The 24,441-nt window shown below is 45.6% G+C and overlaps 1 protein-coding gene across 1 annotated transcript; it reads left to right on the top strand.

Moving 5' to 3' along the window:
• Window positions 1-11,831: 11,831 nt before the first annotated feature.
• LOC136578700 (perilipin-2-like) lies at window positions 11,832-19,073 on the top strand. Its single transcript, XM_066578884.1, has 7 exons — window positions 11,832-11,861; window positions 15,566-15,761; window positions 16,829-16,911; window positions 17,027-17,279; window positions 17,790-17,974; window positions 18,486-18,620; window positions 18,699-19,073. The coding sequence occupies exons 1-7, from the start codon at window positions 11,832-11,834 to the stop codon at window positions 19,071-19,073; spliced, it is 1,257 nt and encodes a 418-aa protein (XP_066434981.1).
• The last annotated feature ends 5,368 nt before the right edge of the window (window positions 19,074-24,441 follow it).

The following is a 24,441-nucleotide window of genomic DNA, read 5'->3' as shown; positions in this document are numbered from 1 at the left end:
CCTACAATCACATGTAGATCTAAAGCTTACTATGCATCACTTACCAATAGTAAAGATTATGCTTGGGGTTTCCTGATACTGTGTTATTAGCTTATATTGCAAATGCGTTCATACATGAGACACAGATTAAGCTACCAGATGGAATCTACACAGTATGTGGTAATAAAACACATACGTGGATTCTGGGAGGAGCAGGAGGGTTATGCACTTTAGCTAAATTGGAACCAGCAACATGGGTTTGGTAAAATGATGAATTTCCCTACCAACGCATTCCTTCTCACATGTTGTATAAATGTGACACACCTGATACAAAGGTACATTTTGCTCATACTCACTGGGCCTGAAAGGCTGGTGAACTTCTGGGTAGACCCATAGTTATGATGTTCAATACACTGAGAAACACACATGATAAAAGCACAAGGAGATGCTTTTGATTACATCACTGATAAACTATTTGATATACTTGGGGGTTCAAAATGAGTACACTAAACAGTTAATTTTAGTTACCAATCACACTATGGTGCTGGATTATCTTGCAGCTTCGCCAGGAGGCCTATGTAAAATAGTTGGCCCACCCTATTGTCATTACATTAATCTATCAGGAACATTGCAGATCACACATGACATTCGACAAGACAGAAGGAAGGAGCTATTCCTTATCTAATGAGGAAATGGCATGGCCAGAGTGCCTGTCAGAATTAAACCCAGTCAATTGGTTTAAAGGTTTGGGAGATATGGTATCTACTGGCGTGCATATGTTCTTACAAGTCGTACTCCTAATTTCAGTTGTTGTAATTATTGTTAAAGGGGTTGTCCCGCGGCAGAAATGAAAATTTTTTTTCTTCCCAGTCCCCCTGCTAAAGCAAACATACTACACTACCCGTGGAAAGCGTTATAAAAGAGCGGTTCTACTCACCATTACCTCGTTTCGCGAACTTTTAAAATTTCTTCTTTAAAGATGGCTGCCGGTCCTTTCCCAAGGTGCACCGCGCTTGCTGTAGCCCTACGTGCGCGCTCCCGAGACGCCGGTCACGTGATTCAGTTGATGACGTCATCGCGGGAGGCGGGGACCTCTACTGCTTGTAATGCCGATTCCAGCCACCCCATTGGCTGAACGGCACGGCGTGCAGTAGGGAGGCTGGTAGCAGAATGGCTGCTCCAGTGTGCTCCCGAGAAGTGACAGCTCGTCTGCGCATGCGCAGATGAGCTGTATCGCGCAAGCACGCTGAAGCGGCTCGTCCGCATAGAAGAAGTGACTGCGCAAGCGCGTCTGAAGAAGCCAGAAGATACAGAAATTAGTCAGAGCCATGGGGACAGGGACGCCAGCAACGGAGTGGGTAAGTGTATAACTTCTGTATGGCTCATATTTAATGCATGATGTATATTACAAAGTGCATTAATATGGCCATACAGAAGTGCTTAACCCCACTTGCTGCCGCGAGACAACCCCTTTAAGGTTCTCATTGTACTGATTTTGGAAAACCATGAGCACTAATTTCAGATGTTTTTCAGGAAAATATACAGTGAAACTAGTAGACCAATCCATTCCTGATGTGCATGCTATGACTGTTCTTACAACTGCTAAGCTACCATGTACCCCGTGTGGAAAATATACACTGCAAGAAGTTAACAACTGCATGTATTGTGGACACCAACTATCATAAAAGTCCAAAGAATTTATATATATTGGACTATATGCAATGGACTATTATTGGAATTCTATTTTTCATGTACTAACTGAACAACCATATACATATAATCCGTTTATGTTTATCTTCTCATAGTTTAATTCTTCAAACTTTTGAGACTGGTGACCTTAGGAACAGAAGAGGGATAGTTGAAGCTTGAACCAGTTGGAGGGGGAAATTTGGGTTGAGGGGTCAGAGGAAGATCTCTTGACATTCCTTAGGACAGGCTTTGGTAGGAAGGGCTAGCAAGGATAGCAGGTCTACTCTGCTTTAGGTGCGGTAGGGGAACATCCTGTGATACCCTGTCTGATGGTAAAAGGAGGGAGTTATTAGAGAAATCTAGTTGTTTTAAGTGGCTGATGCCTTTAAGACAATGAGGTTTTTTGTGACCTCTCCATGGGCCTTGAGTTAATTATAATCACATACTTTTCTCAGAATTGTGGAGACATATTGATGTGCCAATATATCCCCAGAAATGGACCACAAGATGCTAAAACAGGTCAAGATATGTTGAGTTCTGTAGGGAGTTATCCTCTCTATTGTCCAGCTTTTGTGTAATTTGGAACGGTCATCCTCAGATGTTAGCCTGTTCATCCTTCCCTCTTCTATGTTAGTAACATCTTTTTTTGTCTCGAATAGAAACTGCCCATTGTCTTTTATCAGAAGCTCAAACATGGATTACTATAATTCAGATCTATGTTACCTGAGTGCTTGTTAAGGGTGTGGTCATATGCGACTAAGTATTAATTTTACCTGATCTGGTGATTTCTTTAACAAGGTGCAAGTTCTCCTTCAATGGAAATCTTCAGAGGCTGGACAGATATCTGGGATTTAGTGAATGCTGCATTGAGCAAGGTGTTGGAACCGATGACCCTGGAAGGTCCCTTCTAACCCTACAAATATGGATTGAGTTACACAGCTACTTCACCTGAGCTACTTTAGGAAAGCATCTTTGAAATCTTTCAAGGATTTTTACCCACAATAGTAGTAAGACTTACCCACCAGAAATTTCCAGGTTCACTTTTTGACCTTTTTTTTTATTTTATTTTTTTTTAATATGGGCACCACATTTGCTATGTGCCAATCCAGTGGAACAGACAATGGTCACTGTAGAGTCCCTAAAATGTAAGGAGGAATAGTCTGCCTTCCACATTACTTAATTGCCCAAAAACCTTGCGGGGTGTATGCCATTGGGATCCAGCAATTTATGACTTTTAATATTTTTAAAGTGTGTCTGCACTTTCTTTTTTAAGCTGGTGACATCTAGTGGAGATTTTACATTATCACACTACATCACATCTGACATTTCCTTTTACTCTGAATACACCGGAGAAAGAAAGTATATTTTACCAGATTTGCTTACTAATCACCCTCTTAAAATATACATGTCTCCAACTTTGCATACATTTATTTTTCCTTTTTAGCGCTTTTTTGCTGCCCTCTTGTTTGAAAGAGACCAAAACTCTGTTTAGACAGCATGTGTCCTGGTGCTGCTGTTACTGGCCCACAGATGAAAGGGAACAAGGAGTTGGAAATGGAATGGTGAGGTGCGGTTGGGATTTGTCCATTTAAGCATGTTTCTTCATCAGAAACCTTTTAATGCTCCTCGTTTTCAGAGTCTTCCCCAAGAGATTCTTGCCCTCTTCTCAGCTACCAGGCAGGTGGGGATTAAAGCCCCCTACCATCCAGGTTAGGCGAGAGTTGTTCACCATGAGATCCAGCACATCCTCCAGAGACCCCTTCATGTTTGTGAACTGTTCCTTAATGGTGGTTAGGAGGCCAGCAGACATTTCTCTGAAGGAAGAGGCAGCATGGAAGGTCTGATAGACATCTGCAGCCATGGCACGCAGATCTTGAGCTATCTTCTGAAGGCTTTGTGGCAGACCTTGGACACTGGTCATCAGAGACAGACATGTGGTTTGTGGCCAGTGACAGAGATTGCGGGCAATAGACCTAGTGCGGAATTCCATGTGCTATAGAGAGAAATAGACATGTGAGATTACCAGGGCCCAGATGAGGCCAGCATATACTATAGAGAATTGGCATTACCTCAGTGCTTTCAGGTCCCTACTAGCATCTTGTCCTGTGCCTTTACTCCACTCCAGCCACTTATTGTAGATCTTCTCCTTTATAGTCTGGATTTTGACTGGCATCATCCAAGTTCTTTAATGCATATTTAACCTTGATTGAATAGGGTAATGCTATAATCGCTATGTGTTCATGGGAGAGAGATTGTGGAAGATGCCATTATTACATAGTTTATCAGGTACACCAATATGAGTTTATTCCTTCACAATATGAGATATAGAAGCAGCTAGAAAGCATCTCCAGGACAGACTCCTTTAAGCAAGAACACTTATTACATTTTCTATAAGCAATATTACACCCCACAATATGGTGCCCTTACCATGCCATCTACGGAGGAACGTCTTGAAACTCCTACAGCATTTCTACAGAGCCAATTGATGCTGCCACATAACATGAGCATCTAATGCTAGATAAGCAAGCAAGAAAACTTGTGAACAATAGTGGTGACAGTGAGGATGAGACCCCTCCTTCCATAGACCACCAACTTTGAGTATGCAGGCACTCTAGGAGGGGCTCGGTGCTGCTTATAGTCACAAAAATGATGCTTCTAACACTTGTCTCTGTGACATCACATGCAGATTTCAGGTTAGGATGGTTGTCTTTGCTGGTTACATAGGATACTGGCTGCTAGGGTACCAGGTCATGTGGGTATCACGTGACCTGACCCCAGACGGAGGCTGCTAATGGAACTGGCTAAGATTAAAATCAGAGGAGGTTGCTTCCCATGTATAGGTATGTGCCTCTCTCCAATTAGGTAGATAGTATATATAGTCTGCTATGGGACACTGTTTGTCTTGTATTATCATCCCGATGCCCGTACTTACTATGTCAACCTAAATGTGGGCGGCTCTGCTACCGCCACCCAAGCATGGTCTCAATGTCTATTAGTTGATTGGCATTCCAACCATGGTGAGGAGGGACCATGAACTAACTATAAAACATAAGAACCTCTGCTGTCTCCTCATTGCTCTCCAACCTACCATCTGAGTTGGAGACTCTACATCGCTGTCCTTTGTTTTTTTTTATCTATGGGTCTATATGGGGAGGGGGGGGGGGGCTATAGAAGGTATCTTGTGTAGTTAGGTCTAACCCAGCCAAGACTATTGGAGATAGGACAGAGCAGCATGGGCAATCCACTACATATGCTATCTGGCATGTAATCATTGAATAAGCTGAATCTAGAGGTGCTATGTCCATTTTGGCAAACTAAATATTTTATGTTGTTTCACATCCTTACCATACCAACACGCAGTAGAGTTGCATATTCCACCGGATTGCTTCTGCTCTATAAGGATTCCATTTGGCATCAAAACCCAGTAAGACCTGCGGATTTTAGCATCTAGTTCTACAGATTATCCTGCGGGATAATTCCAATTGATGTAAAAGCACCTTCCAGAGAACAATAGAACGCTACCCCAGGAGTTTAAGGCTTTTCTCACAAAGTGCTTACCTGTTGCTGCTGCTCCACCATTTCAGCCTTATTACTAGCATTAAGCAAGACACTGTCAGACAGAAGACGTGATAACCTGCCACAAGCAGCAGCCATTCAACAAGTAGCAAAAACTGTACCCACCACAGCCCTCCAAACACATCAAGCAGCAATCTACCCCATATCTTACCAGCCAAAAGCTTCAACAGAAGAAAGGAATGACAGCGTTCAGGGACATATAGGAAGCTAACCACGCCAACCAGGTAATGGTCATGTCGGGTGTGATGTCACTGGAGGGGCAGGGCAGGATTGTAGAACTCAACACATAACAGGAAGAGTAAAGCTAGGGGTACATGGGACTCACTGTGTAGTACTGTGACCTTAGAATGCCTTTGAACTCAATGAAGTGCAAGTCGTAGGGTGCCAAAAGCTTGATGTCACAATCGCAAAAAAAACAACCTAGATGCAGTCGCAGCATTGCTGCAACCTATGCCTGTTGAGAAGACTAGTCTTACAAGATATGACTTTTTAAAAATGTGCATGTGATAACTATCTCTAAATCCCGTAAGTCATGCTCACTTTTAAAGAGTAGCTGCAGCTTTCAGAAACTTTTGATATGTCATGGAGATAAGTCAAAAGTTTTGTTCAGTGGGGTTTCTGTTGCTGAGACCTCTGTGATTGCTAGAATAAGGGGGCTGCAGAGCTCACCCCATAGATAAAAAGTTTCTGAAAAGTGTAGCTGCTCTTTAAGAACTGAAGTGCATGGCATAAATGGGGGATTTATCAAATGAAAGCTGATTCATACATTTGTCGCAACCTCACTGCAGAAGCTGGGCGTTATACAAAGTGTCTCCACATCTCTAGACGTATTTAACGATATAACTGATTGTGATGTTTGATAAATTTGGTGCATTTTAAGCTGTAGAAGAGTAAAAAAGGCTGTCTTAAACATCCTGTGATGATATATTCCCTTTATGGATGTTTCGCACAGAACAGAACAGCGTTGTGTAATTTGTCCTCCTGAGGAATATTCAGCACAAAATTTGCGCTGCTAACATGCAGATTTTGGTGCTGAAAATAGCAGAATCCTGACGGCAATTCTATATCGAAATTTGCAGTGCGCTGTGCAGAATACGTAGATGTGTATTTGCTGTGTACCGGATATTTCCCCCAGTCGTCTCCACGACAGCACCAATGAGATTGCCTCCTCCTGGTAGGACAGGAACATACTGAGAGGTTAAAAGCTCCCCCCCTTCCCCACTTTCCTCAGTGTCTTCCTGTCCTGCCAGGAGGCAGGATCTATGAGAGGAGCTGGTGGAGAAACCAGCGAAAGTATACAGGCGGATCGGAAGGCAGTGGCTCACCCTGTCATCCCTTCGCAGCCAGACGACTCCCGGGACGCCACATCAGGGTGGTAACCCCCGGGCCAGGTTCCTCCCGCGGCGGCCCATGGGGGGTTCAAAGCGGGAGCCTCAGTCCCCCTCGTCCTCCGGCAGAAATTACAGCGCGGCACTCCAGGAAGCCCTTTGACGGCAGGGGGCGGGGCGCTGCATCTCGCGTCCAGCGCGATGACGTCATCGCGTCTGCATTAGGAGCGGAGGGGGCGGGGCTTAGCGCAGGAGCGCGAAAATTCAAATAGGAACCTGAGAGAAGCCAGAACACCAGCACTACAGGTCGCAGGGTGTCTGCAGCACTGGTATAAAGATGAGTGCTCCATTCCCAGAGACAGCTGAAACCTCAGCCTCAGCGGCCGTAAGTAGCCAGTGCGGCAAAAATACAATGCAAATATCCAGATGTTGTATATGGAAAAATTGCATGTTTACCCGCAAAAATGCTTTGTTTGTCAGGGGGATAAAAAAGACATCCCCCCCAGAACAAAACTGCGAAAGTGCGTGGAATGCGGGACGAGACTGCCAGCCACGTACCAGAGGCCTCTATGCAAGGCATGCGTGGCTAGGCTAGTCAGAGAGGAATCGGGGGGATTCCTGGATGACGTTAGGAAGCTGGTGAAGGAGGAGGTGCGATCAGCTCTAACGTCACTGCCGGCACCGCCAGCGAAACGCCAAAGAAAGGCGTATGTTCCCGAGGAGCCTTCTGATTCCGAGAATTCCATCGGATCAGAGCAAGAGGAACAGGCGGCCGAAGAGTCCTCAGAGGAGGAGGACTACAGGAAATATTTGTTCCATCAAGACGAGTTGACGGAACTAATTAAATCAGTCAGGGCTACGTTAAAAATAGAACAGCCCAGAGAGCCGCGGACCCGACAGGATGAGATATTCAGTGGACTTAGGGAGAGGCGTAAACATACCTTCCCGGTCCACAAAAACATCTCTAAAATAATTCAGAGAGAGTGGAGTAAACCAGACGCAGGTTCCTTCTCCGCTCGAGGCGTAAAAAGGAGATACCCCCTGGAGGAGGAAGCTTGCGCAAGCTGGGACGAAATACCTAAGGTAGACGTCCCGGTGGCCAAGGTAGCCAAGAGGACGACTCTTCCCTTTGAGGATGCCGCACAGCTAAAAGACCCCATGGATCGCAAGGCAGAGGGACTCCTAAAGAAATCATGGGAGGCAGCGGCAAACATCCTTAGGCCAGGGATCGCAGCCACTTGCGTGGCGCGGACCCTGGGGGTATGGTTAGAGCAGCTGGAACTACACCTGACCAACAAAACACCGAGGGATCAGATCCTTAACTCCCTTCCCATCTTGCGCATGGCCACTAACTTCCTAGCGGACGCCGCGGCCGAGACCGTCAAACTCTCAGCAAAAGCCACAGCCCGCTCTAACTCAGCCAGAAGGGTGTTATGGCTGAGATCATGGTCAGGCGACCTGGCCTCGAAAAACAAATTGTGTGCCCTCCCATTCTACGGCCAACTTCTATTCGGACCGGACCTAGACAAAATTCTAGAAAAGGCGGCCGACAGGAAAAAAGGGTTCCCTGAGGAAAAACCACAGAGAGTGAAGACCTTTCCCCGGGCCCCAATGCAGCAGCCCGAGGCCTACCGAGGCAAGGGCAAGACAGGCCGCTGGAGTTACCCCAAGGGGGGCAGAGGAAGGAATATCCTCTTCAACCCCCACCAGGGGGAGCCGAAGCAAAGACCCTGACGCCATCCCCGTAGGGGCAAGGCTGGGGAGCTTTGTGGATCAATGGGCCGCAATCTGCGGGGGCCCATGGATCCCAAAGATCCTACAGTACGGATACCAGATAGAGCTGGTGTCCATCCCCAGAAGGAAATTTATTACCACGCGAGCCCCAAAAAAACAGCTACATTTACTAGGGCAAAGCGTGCGCGACTTGCAACGGTTAAACGCAATATCTCCCGTACCGCGAAACGAGGAAACCCAGGGCTATTACTCCAGGCTCTTTTTAGTAAAAAAACCCGGCGGGAAACACCGGACGATAATAAACCTGAAAGACCTGAACACCTGCGTCCGATACAGGAGATTCAAAATGGAAACCATCTCCTCGACAATAAAGTTGATCCCCAGAGGAGCCTACATGGCGTCCATCGATCTAAAGGACGCTTATTTTCACATCCCGATCCACAAAGATTCACAGAAATACCTGCGGTTCGCAGTGGACATGGGCAGAAGAATAGAGCACCACCAGTTCAGATGCCTGCCCTTCGGGATATCCTCAGCTCCCAGAATCTTTACCAAGATTATGGCGGAGGTAGCCGCCCACTTGAGAGAAAAATCGATCCTAGTAGTACCGTACCTGGACGATATTCTATTAATAGCAGAGTCCAAAAAACTCCTAACCAAACACCTGGAGACAGTGCTACAACTTCTCCAATCACTGGGATGGATTATAAACTGGGAAAAATCCAGCCTAGATCCCGGCAAGCAGAAGACGTTTCTGGGAATAACTCTCGACTCAGAATCGCAATGCTCCTACCTTCCCGAGGAGAGAATACAAAAAATCCGCAGAATAGTCAAAACCTTCCTACGAAGACGATTCTGCACAATTCGGGAGGCAATGTCTCTCCTGGGGAGCTTGACATCATGCATCCCAGGAGTAGCATGGGCCCAGGCCCAAACCAGAGCCCTGCAGGCCGTAGTCCTATCCTCGTGGGACAAAAGGCAGTCCTCGTTAGGGGCAAGGATGTACATCCCAAACAGGGCAAAAACATCCCTGCGTTGGTGGACATCCCCAGAGAACCTGCGGAGAGGGGTTCACTGGCTACAAAACCCAGCCATCCACATCACAACAGACGCAAGCGCCTGTGGATGGGGAGCGCATGTGGGGAACCAATTCTTTCAGGGTCCCTGGCCTCAGAGGATAAAAGAACAGTCCTCAAATTTCAGAGAACTACAGGCAGTTTGGCAGGTTCTACAGCAGTTGGGCAACTCGCTACAGAACCAACACATAAAAATACTGTCAGACAATGTCACCGCGGTCGCTCACATACGACACCAAGGGGGCACAAGATCTCCCCCACTGCAAAGCATCGCACAGAAAATCTTTCACTGGGCGGAGGGCCGGATCCTCTCGATCACGGCAACCCACTTAAAGGGGACACTAAACGAAAAAGCAGACTTCCTCAGCAGGAAGCAGATAGACCCTGGAGAGTGGTCCCTCTCCCCAGAGGCATTCAGAATCTTAACCAACCGGTGGGGGACCCCACAGTTGGACCTCTTCGCAACCAGGGAGAACACAAAAGTAGGCAACTTTTTCTCCCTCCGGCCAGGAGATTGTCCGATAGCGGTAGACGCCCTAGGCCAGGACTGGGGACAAGGGCTGGCTTACGCCTTTCCTCCCATACCACTAATCCCCAGGGTTTTACAGCACTTCAGAACCCAGGGATGCACGCTAATCCTAGTGACCCCCTTCTGGCCGAAAAGAAGCTGGTTCGGTCTTCTGACAACACTGAGCGTCCAGGACCCAGTCACCTTCCCTACCTGGACGGATCTTCTATCGCAGGGGCCACTGAACCACCCCAGCCTAGACAAACTCCATTTAACGGCATGGCTCTTGAGGAATCCTCACTAAGAAAGAAAGGATTCTCAGAGAAAGTAGTAGAAACCCTAATGTCCAGTAGGAAAAAGACGACCCACCTGATCTACCAGAAGGTCTGGAGAAAGTTTTCCTCATGGAGACAGGGAAGGGATCGTGGGGATTCTATCCCCGACACTCCGCTAATCTTAGAATTCCTGCAGGAGGGCTTAGAGATGGGCCTCTCCCCGAGCACCCTAAAAGTCCAAGTTTCAGCCCTTAGCGCTATCTGCGACACAAAATTCGCAGACGATAGATGGGTCCACAGGTTCCTGACAGCAGCAGCTAGATTACGCCCTAGGCCCATAAACCTGTTCCCAGACTGGAACCTTAATTGGGTTCTAGGGGCCATGACAGCGGTACCATTCGAACCGATCGAGGCGCTACCTATAAGAATGCTTACAATCAAGACCATCTTCCTAGTAGCCATTACATCCGCAAGACGGGTTAGCGAACTACAGGCCTTGTCCATCCGCCACCCGCTTATGAAAATTGCAGACACCAAACTAATATTTAAAACAGACCCGGCCTTTATGCCGAAAGTAGTGTCAGATTTTCATAGGTCCCAGGATATAATAATCCCCTCATTCTTCAGCAACCCAAAAAACGAGGAGGAAAGAACCCTAAGCTGCCTGGACGTTAGGAGAGCAGTCCTAACCTACATAGATACAACGAGCCACTGGAGGCGGGACGACAACCTGTTCGTCCAGTTCAGTGGCCCAAATAAGGGTAGCAAAGCAGCAAAAAGGTCCATAGCCAGGTGGATCCGCCTGGCCATCATAGAATCCTATACGGCCCTCGGGAAGGAGATCCCGTTAGCTCTTAAAGCCCATTCCACAAGGGCAGTAGCGTCCTCATGGGCCGAACACAGTTCAGCCTCGGTCGAGCAAATTTGCAAGGCCGCAGTCTGGAAAAAACCCCACACGTTCACTAAACACTATAGGGTAAAAGTGCAGCAGGACGAGGACATGGCCTTCGGCCGCAAAGTCCTCTCGGCAGCGATCCCACCCTAATAAACTTTAGTTGGTACGTCTCATTGGTGCTGTCGTGGAGACGACTGGGGGAAAAAGTGGATTATACCCACCTGATAATCAGGTTTCCAGTAGTCTCCACGACAGCACCCGTACCTTCCCGCCCTATAAAAGTAAAATAATAAATTTAAAAATAAAAAAACCCCGGTTAGGGGAAGAAATGTAAGTTTAGCTCCTGCCCCGGCAATTCGTTAGAATCCACTGAGGAAAGTGGGGAAGGGGGGGAGCTTTTAACCTCTCAGTATGTTCCTGTCCTACCAGGAGGAGGCAATCTCATTGGTGCTGTCGTGGAGACTACTGGAAACCTGATTATCAGGTGGGTATAATCCACTTTTTTGCGCCTGTGAAAAATACCTGGGGCGCATACGCCCGTGTGCATGTACCCTTATCTTGGGAGGCTCTTTGCCTTCCAATTGACTCCACCCATCTAATGACATCACACCTACTAGTAGCAGCACCTGGTGGGTGTGGTTAACTGCCTATAAGTCCACAGACTCCCCAGGAGCAGTCATGCTTTTCTTCTCCTACAGCTCTTGGCTGGTGAGCGGTGCCAGAGTGTCAGCTCTTGTGTTTGGCTGCTTCTTGTAGGTTATTACTAGTAATATGGCTGAAATGGTGGAGCAGCAGCAACAGGTAAGTACTGAGTGTTCTGTAATGGGGTTATTACTGACTGTCAGGCCTCTAACTATCATGGAAACCCATAAATACCTTGCAATTGCACTGCAGGATGTTGATGGGTGTCAGAATAAGCCCCCCTCCCTCTGTCATTTGCTTACATGCTGTAGCTGCTATTGCGGCATGTAAGGGGTTAAACTGCCAGGATGGGAGGTTTCTCTCTTGGCGGTTAGGGTGCCTTCACACTTGTGATCATGATATTGCTGCCTGTGTAATGCAAATTTCAACAAGACTTTGTAATGTTAGAAAAGCATTGCACAAAAAAAAGCAGGCCCCCCCTTTTTTTTTTTTTTTTGCCGTTTATGTAAAAGAGAATCACATGCAGCAAAATTGCATGTTTAAAGCCCATTAGTGATAGCCAATATGCCTTTTTACTGACCTCACTAAGGGGTTAAGGGTTAGTCAATATAAAACCTCCATGACCACCAATTTCTATAGTGGGGGGGGGGGGGGCATTATGCAGAGCCACTAAGGGCTTTCCAATAGACAGTGGCTCTGGGTCTTATGCAGTATATTGCCATTTTTGCAAGTTTGTTAGTGTTGAGGAGCCTCCCGGCTTATGCATCAGGTCGCAGTTCTGACCCCTACAACCCCTATTGTTATGCTACTGGTAATATGTGTTTCAGAACCAGAAACTATGATGGTGTACATCTCTCCATCCATATATGATGCAGTGAGTGATGTTTCTGCATAATCTCAACTGCACAGTATCTGCAACCATTCTATTCTCTCTAAGTGGCTCTTGGGTTGGAAGTTGTTATAGATATCCAGAAGCTCTTTGCATAGGTGCATTGGAGCTAATGTGCTTGGCTGGCCTATACTCCTTTTCCTTCTCTCTGGGGCTCCATATGGAATTCAAGAGAATTACTATATAAATCCAATAGAAAAGGGATTTGTGGCACACACCAAGGGCTTTATAGTGTAACTAAAGCTTATACAAAACGTCTTATGCATAAGTAATGACTGGTGGGGTTCTGGGTTATAAAACCCCCACCAATTGTAAAATAAGCAGTCAGGAGTGCTTCTGCTTAAGGCTTCATTCACACCAGCGTATACTGGCTGCGCTTTCACACCCTGCCAATATACGCTGCCCATCTGATGCATTGGCTTACAATGCATCAGTTCAGATGGGCATATTCCCGCAGCAGAAAAGTGGCTGTGTATTTTGCTGGGCGCTTTTACATTGGCCAAGAAAGACAGTTCATGAACTATCTTCCTGGCTGGAATGTGGTGGCTCCTCTGGTAGCTGCCAGAGAAGGGCGGTGGGAGGGAGTTTTTAGCAGTGTCTGCTAAATTCCCACCTCCTTCTCTCCACCCCTTGCCGGCTATTTGCAATGGGAGGCAGCGGAGAGGGGCAGGAGCTTAGCAAACTAGCTCCAGCCGCCTTCACTTGCCGAGAGTCGGAAAAGGGGAGGCAGTGTAGCAGAGCTGAACTGTCTGCTTCCACCACCCACTGCTTGATGGTAATCCAGGCTCGGTGTATATGCGATGGGCCTGGGCAGTCTAAACCCGGAGCTCAAACGGCAGATTTGTGCACCCATTCGTGTGGTTTTTGGTCACTCATGTGGAAGAGCCCCCAACAGACATGGATTTTTATGGTGCAGGAAAAGATGTGCTAACTTTAAAGACTTTCTTGTTATACCGGTAGTGACTCATAGAATAAAGTCTTTAGTCTCACTACAGAAGGTGTAACTCTAAGCTATAAAAGCCTTTAGTGCTAGAGAGAGTAGATGGCTTTTATGGCTCTTAGTCTCATTTCACATGGGCAAACGCAGAATCAGGGTTAAGAAGCCTGGATCACTTTTTTTTTTTTTTTTAAATCAATGTTTATTGAAATTTTTTCGATATAAACATACAAACTGACACAGAATGGGTCTGAGCTCGGTATCCACCTGGCTCATCATGGCAAAATATATACTCTTAGTAAGGCCGCCTGCAGACGAGCGGGTCGGATCCCCAAACCGTGGCCGTCTGCATAGGAGTGCGTAGTGTAATACTCTCCTATGCAGGCTTTCAGTGGCAGAAATCCCGTGGGAAATCCCGCCGCGGGATTTCCGCCCGTGTGCAGGTGGCCTATAGCAAACAATAGCTCGAGCTAGCTCGAAGTCCTGATACAAGAATGATCTTAAGCGATTGTGCCAGGACACTGGAGTGCATTTTCAATAAAAGACATAAACATAGACCCCTTATTAACAAAAGAAAAGGGGGAAACATATGGGTTCAGGGGCTAGGAGGGGTGATGGGTGGGGAGGGAGTAGGGAGAGGAAGGGGGGGGTTAGGTTGGGTTAAGAAGCTCAGTCTGCTCTGGGGGATATTTGTAGAGCGTATCAGGAGGACAGCGGATGGCCTCCAAAGAGGAAAGCCTCCCAGTGGAGGAATGATGGAGGAGGGAGTTGGGACTCTGCGAAGGATCAAGGTACTTTCATTGTGCAGGTTCTATACAGTGATCTTAACTTGTCTGCTCTGCGTTGGCCCCAGGACGGACGTACCCCACTGCTTGCCAGGGACTCCATGTTTCTATAAATTTATCATGGGTCCCACTCGCCCAGCTTGAGAGCTCCTCTAGGTTTGCGAGGAGGTTCACTCTGTCTCTCCATAAGTCTACAGTGGCAGGCTTTTTTTTTCCATAGCAAGGGGATTAGGGCCTTGGCAGTGTATTAGCAAAGCAATCAGCTTGTGTTTGATGGGATGAAAGGCAGAAGTCGGTCTCCACAAGAGAACCACCTCAGGGGAGAGCGTCAGGCCAGGTGACAGCTTTTTCAGAACCCTGCCCACGTCACTCCAGAAGGGGGATATGCTGGGACATTCCCACCAAAATATGCAAATATGATCCAGTATCCATCTTGCATCTCCAACACCTGTCTAGTGCAACTAATTTATGGTTATGTAGCCATTGTGGGGTTCTATACCACCTTGCTAGAAGCTTATAATGCGATTCCTGGGAGGTGACGCAAGGAGAGACCAAAGGTGGTCTTTAATACGAGTTTGCTATCGCTAGGAGATAATGATATATGAAGTTCTCTCTCCCACGAGACGAGGAAGGCAGGTTTTGCTGGATTTGAGGGGGATATAAAGTGTTTGCGGATGTAGGACACGTGTGTGTGTGTGTGTGTGTGTGTGTCACTCTTCTGCCACTTGTTTCATGTGCATCAGAGGATTGGCAAGTATCTCCCACTGACTTCAATAGGGAACACATTGCACTTGGGTGTACCTCGCATGGCATGCAGTGTATTTCACTGTCCCGCTGAAAACAATTGGCATTGCATTCTGAGGGATGTGAAAAATGGGACATGCAGCGTTTTCAAAATATTGCTGTGAGGGGGGAGTTCATATTTGAGCATCTCAACGCGCAAAACTCACACAAGACTTGTACTCTTTTGCCTGTGGCCTTAGACAGTGTAATACACCAGTGTTGAACAAGCCAAACCAGTAGAACGGTCTCACATCACACTTGGTTTTGAGTTGAGTTTTGCTAACCTGAAAGGAGTAGTGTTCTCCTGATCTATGGTGGTCAACCCAAATACCTGGTGTGCATATAAATATTTACAACAATCTTTTATAATGTATATTACTACTACTACCACACAACATCCATATATACAGAAGTCTGGTTGATGCTCTTAACCCTTCCCTGTACTTCAGTGTCTCTTGTTCCCCCTTAGAATGTCCTGGTAAGGTTGGTGAACCTCCCATTGGTGAGCTCCACTTATGATCTGGTGTCTTCTGCCTATGTGACCACCAAAGACAACCATCCCTACCTGAAATCTGTATGTGACGTTACAGAGACAAGTGTGAGAAGCATCACTTCTATGGCTATGAGCAGCGCCGAGCCCCTCCTACAGCGACTAGAGCCTCAAAGTAGGTGGTCTATGGAAGAAGGGGTCTTGTGCTAAACAAGTTTTCACTTTCATTGATGGCATAGTCGTTTAACACCTGTTTTATTATTGTGTGTGTGTGTTCTCTCTGGTCAAGAAATGGAGAGGAATGGTAAGGCAATATGTTCTACGGGAAGCTTAAAGAATAAATACAACACTATGATATTGGCTTTGCTTTAAAGGGGGTTGTCCCGCGGCAGCAAGTGGGTCTATACACTTCTGTATGGCCATATTAATGCACTTTGTAATGTACATTGTGCATTAATTATGAGCCATACAGAAGTTATAAGAAGTTTTATACTTACCTGCTCCGTTGCTAGCGTCCTCGTTTCCATGGAGCCGACTAATTTTCGCCGTCTAATGGCCAAATTAGCCGCGCTTGCGCAGTCCCGGTCTTCTTCTTTTTTCAATGGGGCTGCTCGTGCCCCATCACGTGCCGATTCCAGCCAATCAGGAGGCTGGAATCGGCAATGGACCGCACAGAAGCCCTGCGGTCCACCGAGTGAGAAGATCCCCGCGGCCATCTTCATCAGGTAAGTAAGAAGTCACCGGAGCGCGGGGATTCAGGTAAGCACTCTCCGGTGTTCTTTTTTTAACCCCTGCGTCAGGTTGTCTCGTGGCGAACGGGGGGGGGGTTAAAAAAAAAAAACCCGTTTCGGCGCGGGACAACCCCTTTAAGGACTATTCAAGCAGGTATATATTGTCTGTGTACTACATGGACACATTATTGTCTATAGGGCTTTTCACATGGATGATCTATGTTGGGGGGGAAAAAAAACATTGCTGAATGTCCTACTCTGGTCCAGGTCACAGATTAGTAGGACTTGCAATATCCACTGTCTCCACATACAGTCTGAGTGCTGGTAAATGGGAGTTGTGCCTGAGAATCACATACTTCCATCTGAATGTGGCCTTAGATGAGTAGTCTGTTCCCTCCAAGCTTAGAAGTAGCTTAATATCCCGCACAGTCCAGTATTCCAGGTGCTCTGGTGACTTGCAATGTAGTAATGGGTGGTATCCCAATGAAGGATAATCTTTCTCCCTCTTCAGTCGCTCTGGCTAACAACATGGCCTGTGCTGGCCTGGATAAGATGGAAGAGAAGCTGCCTATTCTCCATCAGCCTTCTGGAAAGGTGAGCTATTAAGTCCTGGGGGTCTTATAAATGTCCCATAAACTAACCTCTGTAATAGCAGTGTGGGGTGGGTTGCTGGGTGGGAGCTCATGGGTATAAATGTCTCTTCTGGCAGGTGGTGGCTAATGCCTCAGAAGCAGTTGTTGGGGCCAAGGATGCCATCGTTCAGAGGATCACAGGAGTAGTGGATAAAACCAAAGGAGCTGTGCAGGATGGTGTGGAGAGGACTAAGGCTGTAGTAAATGGCAGCATTAGCACAGTCCTGGGAAGCGGTGTAGGGGAGATGATGAGCGATCGTGTGGATGCTGCACTATCCAAGTCTGAATCTCTTCTGGAGAAATACCTGCTGCCAACAGATGAAGAGTTGGGTAAGATGAAGGCTGGTCTCCGAAACACACTTGGAGATTCTGGTGCTGCCACTGCAGGAGGTACAACACTTGTCTGCATAGAAGTGCAATGTTTTAGAATCTGTCAAACTCCATATCACCTCAGCCTCTGTCCTTGGAGGGTGTCTTGTTTTCCAAGTATTAAAACTTGTCCTAATGTAGGATAATCAATAGATTAGCATGGCATCGGCCACACACCTCTTCAGAGGGAGTTCTTGGTGGCAGACCCCTGCTGATCAGCTGTGGATAGGTGATTAATGTAAGAGCTAAGAAACCGCCACTACAGCAAACGTCATAAACTAATTCACTGGTGCTCTCCAAGTGAGTCCCACATGGCCATAACAGTCTCTGCATAAAGTAAATGAGCTACCGTTATACCCTCCTCACTACCACCCCTAGTACCAAATGCTTATATTGAAAGCATAGATCTGTATAGTGATGGAGCCTTTGAAAAATCTATATAGACATAACTGTAATGTCTCCTAACTTTAGCTGAGGAAGCTTCTAAACAAGCAGACATTGAGTTGACCCAAGATAAGGCCAGCTACTATGTCCGCCTGGGATCCCTCTCTACAAAGGCCCGCAGACGTGCTTATCAACAAGCTGTGACCCAGATCAAGGATGCCAAATGCCGAAGCCAGGAAGCCATTGCTCAGCTCCAGATCACAGTTGGCCTGGTAAGTAAATCTACTTGAGGGATCTGTTATGGTTTTTGCTAACCTTCAGACATCTGTCAGCAAAATTCTTGCAAATGCTGCTTTAGTCATCTGTCATGTAGCTTAGATTGCAAATTAGACCTGTCTTATTTCTAATGAGACAGATCCACTCTTGTCTATATTCAGTTGTCAAGTAGGCAAGCCTATGAATGATGTAGCATTAGTGTTGTTTTTGGTTTTTTTTTAATATGTAGAGGCCTCAATTGGCTCGAGAAATGCTGCAGTAGTTTCAAGAGGTTCCTCCCTAGATGGCATGTTTGGGGCTCCATATAGTGAGGTATAATATAGATATTGTTCCTTTAGTCTGTGCTGGAGATGGTTTCTAGCTGTTCTCTATAACTTGTATTGTAAAGGGATAATTGCACACAGGTGTAAATTATACATAAACCATAGGGTTCTATGTAGTGATGGGGTTTTCCACAATCTCTCCCATAAACACATGGTGAATATAACATTACCCTAATCTCTCTAGATTGAATATGCAAGAAAGAACATGGATGATGCTAGACAGAAAATCCAAACTGCACAGGAGAAGATCTACAAGAAGTGGCTGGAGTGGAGTAAAGGCACAGGACAAGATGCTAGCAGGGACCCTGAAGGCACTGAGGTAATGCCAATGCCCTATAGTGTATGTTGGCATCATCTGGACCCTGGGAATCTCATATTTGTCTATTTCTCCCTCTAGCACATGGAATCCCACACTCTGGCTATTGCCCGCAATCTCAGTCATCGGCTACAAACCACATGTCTGTCTCTGGTCACCAGTGTCCAAGGTCTGCCACAAACGCTTCAGAAGAAAGCTCAAGATGTGAGTGCCATGACTGCAGATGTCTATCAGACCTTCCATGATGCCTCTTCCTTCAGAGAAATGTCTGCTGGCCTCTTAACCACCACTAAGGAGCAGCTCATAAACATGAAGGGGTCTCTGGAGGATGTGCTGGATCTCTTGGTGAACAACCCTCCCCTAAACTGGCTGATAGGGGGCTTTAACCCCCAACTGGCTGTTAGCCAAGAAGAGCAAGAATCTCATGGGGGGGACTCTGCCAACCAGGAGCATTAAAAGCTTCAGGTGAATAAACATTGTACTTAAATGGACAAATCTCAATCACATATCACCATTTCACCTTTAACTCCTTGTTCTCCACCTTCATCTGAGGGCCAGTAACAGCAGGACACATGACAGTGGGGGTGGATTTGTCTAATATTGGTCTTTGTCTTACACTTATTTATATAGTATACCCAGATACAACCCACATCACTGATATGTAACCACTATGCACTTTTGTATTAATAAAATGTCTGTATCCACTTGTGTGCATACAAATGTAAGATCCAGTTTGATCTCTTGTGCTCAATGTGGCTCTTCTTGAAGTTAGAATGATACTGGTACAAGAAGACAAATCCTCAGTATTACAAGGCAATTGCTGCATATATACTCAATGTCACATACTGCAGTACTGGGTCTAGCCAGCAGATGGCGACATTGTATAATGGCAGAAACAGAAGGCCCCCTAGGAAACCCAAATACAAAACTGGATTGCAAAGGGTTAATAGACTATGGCCAAGCCTGAAAGCTGTATTGCTACGCAATGGCAAAAAAGCCTTCTGTTCCAATTATTGATGTTGGAATAAAAGACATACCAGTCAATGGAACTCCTTTTGAAGCTGATCAGCTATTTAAATCCTAACAAACATTTGCAGTGGGTTGACGGTTGTGGCACTTCTTTTAGCTCTACAATTGGGGTACACAACATGTGCTTTCTGTGCCTGTGGAACACTTGTGATGGCAATCATTACAAAGTGAGACAGTGCTCAACTCTGGATGACCACTATGTGCTACACACATCACTGGTTGATCAATGAAAGTGTAACTTCCACCACTTTACGTTAAGATAGGCCTATTGAAAAGCTTTGACGTGGCTATAGGTCATAATGGAAATTGTTTCCAATATCTGAAGGGCAAGTTTGGGAAAACAAATCCATGAATTAATGTGTGGCACATTCAGATCTAAATTGAGCACCCTGGAACTTGCTGCGTGCCATGCAGTTTGTCAGTTGTGTGAACTTTCTTGTAAACATGTCTGCAGACTTTCAGCAAGGCGGCTGAATGTCACTCAATTCACTTCACATTCTCATCTGGATTTAAAATCTATATATTTTTCTTCCTCCCTCCTCAATAGTGGCAATATCGTGATGGAATCTTTCCCCATGTTCACTATGTCACCTGAATTTGAAAGGGGGGGGGGGGGGGGGGGGGGGAGGGAGAATGTGTGGCCACTTCAACTCCAACATGTGTTGTTTGTTTGTTTTGTTTTTTTTTGTTTTTTTTTTTTAGCATTTGTCATGCAAGATAAAAAGCATGTGCAACTTATTGTAGATGTCATTACGGATACAACGCTACCAAATATGTGGCATTTGATTTCTTAATGCTAATATAGCGCAAAAAAGGTAGGTTTTCTCTTACACAACTTGTGTCCCTGTGGGGGACTTGCGTCATAGCACTGATAATCACTGACGGTATTGCAGGACTTCTCTTCTGCAATGCCTTATCGCTTGTTACAGGGTTACATAGGCTATATGAGATGCTGCTATCTGGCATCCTGTTGCCATGGTAACCAGTTGGGCTCCATGATTATATCTTATGCTGTGATCTACATAGATCACAACTGGGGTCACTGCTTCAATGCACCCTGGCTGTTGCAGGGGGAGCCCGGCAATTAGTGACAGCTGGTTCCCGCTGCCAGCTAGCATGAGATCACACCAAAAGGTGTTAGGAACCACCTTCGTATCAGTTAAGACACAGATCAAAAGTTCTGCTGTCCAGTGTTCTCTGTATATTTTCCTGGCGGCAGAAGATATCCAGGCAAAGGTCTTTACACTCTTTTCCCCTAGACATTTGTCCCTCTTGCACTCCAAACCATTGGTTTCTAAGTATCATCTAGTTTTAGTGGCCCAGAATGCCTATTCCTGGCCCCTCCTAGATGTCATATATGTAAATGTCTTGTGACGTTTCTACACAGTGAACCTATCTTGTCATTTGTTACGTGCATTGCACAGCTGCAGGGGGGATGAAGAGTTAATGTCTGTATCCATCGTGTGCTATATTTGGAGTCTATAAAGACTAGTGATTGGGTGTGATAAGAGGTCGGCTGCTTCTTCAGAATTTGGTCATCAGGAGTTCTTCTGAGTACCAGCCCCATGGGGGTACCTTCAACCCTCATGTGGTTGTCCAATGTGTCACCTCCTGCAGTACTGGCTTTAGCCAGCATATACCCTTTCCAAAATATTAATCAGGTAATTTCCTTTCACAAGTTGCTCCTTCCAGAAGGAGCATAAACATTATCTTGATCTCTGTAGATGTTTAAAAAAGATGAAGAATTTGATTTCCCAGCAGGAAAAAAAAGTCATGAAGCTCTTTAACCATCCCAGACTTAGATAAGAAGCCATATATATTTTTTTATATCCCAGAATTTAGAACCTCCTAGGTTTATAACAGTCCACACTACTCATGTGGTTTTCACTTCATGCATAGAATGGAATCTTATCCAATTGGATTTGTAGTGCAGCCTCCTGGACTTTAGAGTTTACGGTTACCAACTATTATAGGTTGTATTAGCATTTTGGAAGGGCCTACCTTCATGAGGTATGTTCTGTATTATGTCCATCGAAAGGATCCTCCAGATGGTGTTACTTCAATTTAAAGTACCCACTATTGTGCTGCTGTTTAGGACATTAGGAATTTATAAAAAGAAACCATCAATGCTTCCCTTATTTTTAATTTACAACTGTCAGTGGCATGGTATGCATGTCTAGACACTTAGCACTATGAAAGTCAAACTTATGTCATGACAGTCGAGTAAAATAAGAGGTATAGCCGTGAAACATCAAAACACTATTTGCAGGCATGGCTTTCTTCTTTATAGATATTTTAACTGTAACCCAAATCAGGAACTGTAAGGGGGGGGGGGGGGGGGGGAGAGGAGAGAATTGAGGTAAAGTGGGTAAGGGAAGGTAAAAGGTTAGGGATGTACAGGGCCAGAGAAAAAGTGGTTAGCCAAGAGGACCAGCAGGTATAGATGTCTATTAGGCACAATGTAAAGATCTATATTCAGGGGAAGTTTTGGAATTTGTTCTAATAAAAGCATGTTTTCAGAAATTTGTCTTGTGTTCCTTTAAGCGATGCTGTAAGGTCTTCTGTGTCTGATTTCCTGTATCATACTAAACCATAAATAGAGCCGAGGTGGCACTGACTCACACCAAAGCTTCGGGATACATGCCTAAGTTTCATGCACCAGACGACGTACCACAGAGCACCTAAAAGTGACATTCCAATATCCAAGTACAGCAAAAATGACAAATTTAGGTAATAGGAAATGTGTAAATTTGGATGTAATGCACCATACCTCCGACCAGAAGCTGGCCAATACAAAAGATATGCATCAGAGTACCTCGTTCTCTCCTGCATCTCCAGCAAAGTGGAGATACAGAAGGCATCATGGTGGGGAGGCGGCAGGGCACCCTGCACCAATGAGAGAGAATATTTTGAAATCTATTCGATATAGAGGATTTATGCGTGAAGGTGTGTCACAGCACGTAAATTGTTAATTTTCAGAATACAATAAGTGTGTGTATTTATCTGATTGGACTATTGGCGCTTATATAGAAGACTAAAACCTATGATTTGTAGTGCCGGTAACAAGGATTAACAGATAAGAGGAAGAATAGCAATACTAAATTATATTAACATAAAGACCTAGTTAGTAAACAGAACTAGTGTATAATGTGATAATACCCTGACTCCAGTTATTTTCTTATATAGACAAACCTTAAGAGCTTTGAGACTGTTTTGTAGATGTCAATAATCCTTATGATCATGGGTCAGGATATCAAGGACCTGCCTCATCCAGAGATCCTCAAATTCCTTGACTTCTTGTAGGCAAGATTAGATAAAGGTTTAATCCCAAATACCCTAAAAGGTGCATGTTGACCTTTTCCTGGCAGAACACATGTGGGTCAGGAAATTCCCTAAAGCAGCTAGCAAGCTTCACCCCTTTGTCAGGACTACTCCTCCTCCTTGGGATTTAACCCTGGTTTTACAATCACTGTGAGCCTCCCTTTGAGCCCCTAGTGGATTTCTCTATTACTACCCTCACGTATGAAGTAGCAATTACGTCAGCTAGACTGGTAGGAAAGATACAGGCCCTCTCCTATAAGGCTCCCTATATCATGCTCCATCCGGACAAACATTTTTACACTAGATCCCTTCTTTCAACCAAAAGTCCTAATGGACTTCCATAGGGGGCAACAAATAACCCTTCCTTCCACCAAGACCCCTGGAATGAGAAAAAACAAAAAGTTCCAATTTGGATGTCAGGAGGGCAGCATTAGCTTACCTAGAGGCAACACATTACTTCAGAAAGTCTGATAACCTCTTCATTGAATTTCAGGGGCTAGCCAGGGGAAAGGCTGCTTCTAAGGATAAGATTGCCTGATTGGTCAAACAAGCTATTTAGGAGGCCTACAAATCACAGGGCGGTTTCCCCCTGAAGGACTGAAAGCCCACTTCACAAGACCCATATCTTGCTCCTGGGCAGAAAAAGCTCACACCACCCCAGACCACGTGGCAGCTCTGCAGATTTGCTCAAACATCCATACCTTTAAGCATTCGAGACCAGATCTAAAGGCTGGTTGAGATATGGCCTTCAGAAGAAAAGTTACAGGCTGTAGTCCCACCTTAAGCCCTTCCTCTTGATCTGGTATTCCTTCATGTGCATTTGTCATGACGAAGAGAGGAACATGGGAAGGTATCCTACCGTTAATTCCCTTTCTGGAGTCATGACGGCATACAGGCTTTTTTCCCTCCCTGCTGTACATTCCTCAAACCTTCCCATGTGTGGTAAACGTGTTGTATTTGTTTTTCTGTTGAAGGTGTTTGAGCACAATAAAGAACACCTTCTGGTTAAGGATGTAGTCACTGTAGTTATTTGGGGGTGGCTGTGTTGCTGTGATAAAGTTATAAAAGCACTAGTCGCAAGGCTAGGTTTGTATATAGGCAATGGCCTAGAAGCTGTCCTTCTGAACCAAGGCAAAATACCTGGCAACCAGTTTGTTCTAAACATGACCATTTTAGGATGTGTGGCATTAGATCACTGGCTGAATTTGTTTGAAATGTGCCAGCTATTGATTGCATTACTGTTGTACTACCCAGCCACCACAGATACCATCTTGATTTAGGCTTTGAAGCACGCTTTGGCCAACACTCCACCACTTGCCAAATCATTGCACTCTAAACTGCTGCAGCTTCAAACACATGACTCACGTCAGTTATTTGAGATCTCCCTTGATTCAGACTTCCCATTTGAACCTGGGAGTTTTAATATTCCAGTCACTATCATGTAACTTACCATCAGTCATAAGAATCCAAAGAT

Source organism: Eleutherodactylus coqui, chromosome 9 (genome assembly GCF_035609145.1).
Source record: "Eleutherodactylus coqui strain aEleCoq1 chromosome 9, aEleCoq1.hap1, whole genome shotgun sequence".
Taxonomy (NCBI): domain Eukaryota; kingdom Metazoa; phylum Chordata; class Amphibia; order Anura; family Eleutherodactylidae; genus Eleutherodactylus; species Eleutherodactylus coqui.
This window is presented reverse-complemented; position numbering and strand designations above follow the sequence as displayed.

What these genes read in the sequence shown, in the direction of transcription:
- LOC136578700 (XM_066578884.1), top strand. Translation starts at nt 11,832, where the DNA reads ATGGCTGAAATGGTGGAGCAGCAGCAACAG. An exon ending in TGGTGGAGCAGCAGCAACAG is followed by an intron (nt 11,862 to 15,565) that starts GTAAGTACTGAG and finishes GTTCCCCCTTAG; the next exon opens with AATGTCCTGGTAAGGTTGGT. An exon ending in TCCAGATCACAGTTGGCCTG is followed by an intron (nt 17,975 to 18,485) that starts GTAAGTAAATCT and finishes TAATCTCTCTAG; the next exon opens with ATTGAATATGCAAGAAAGAA.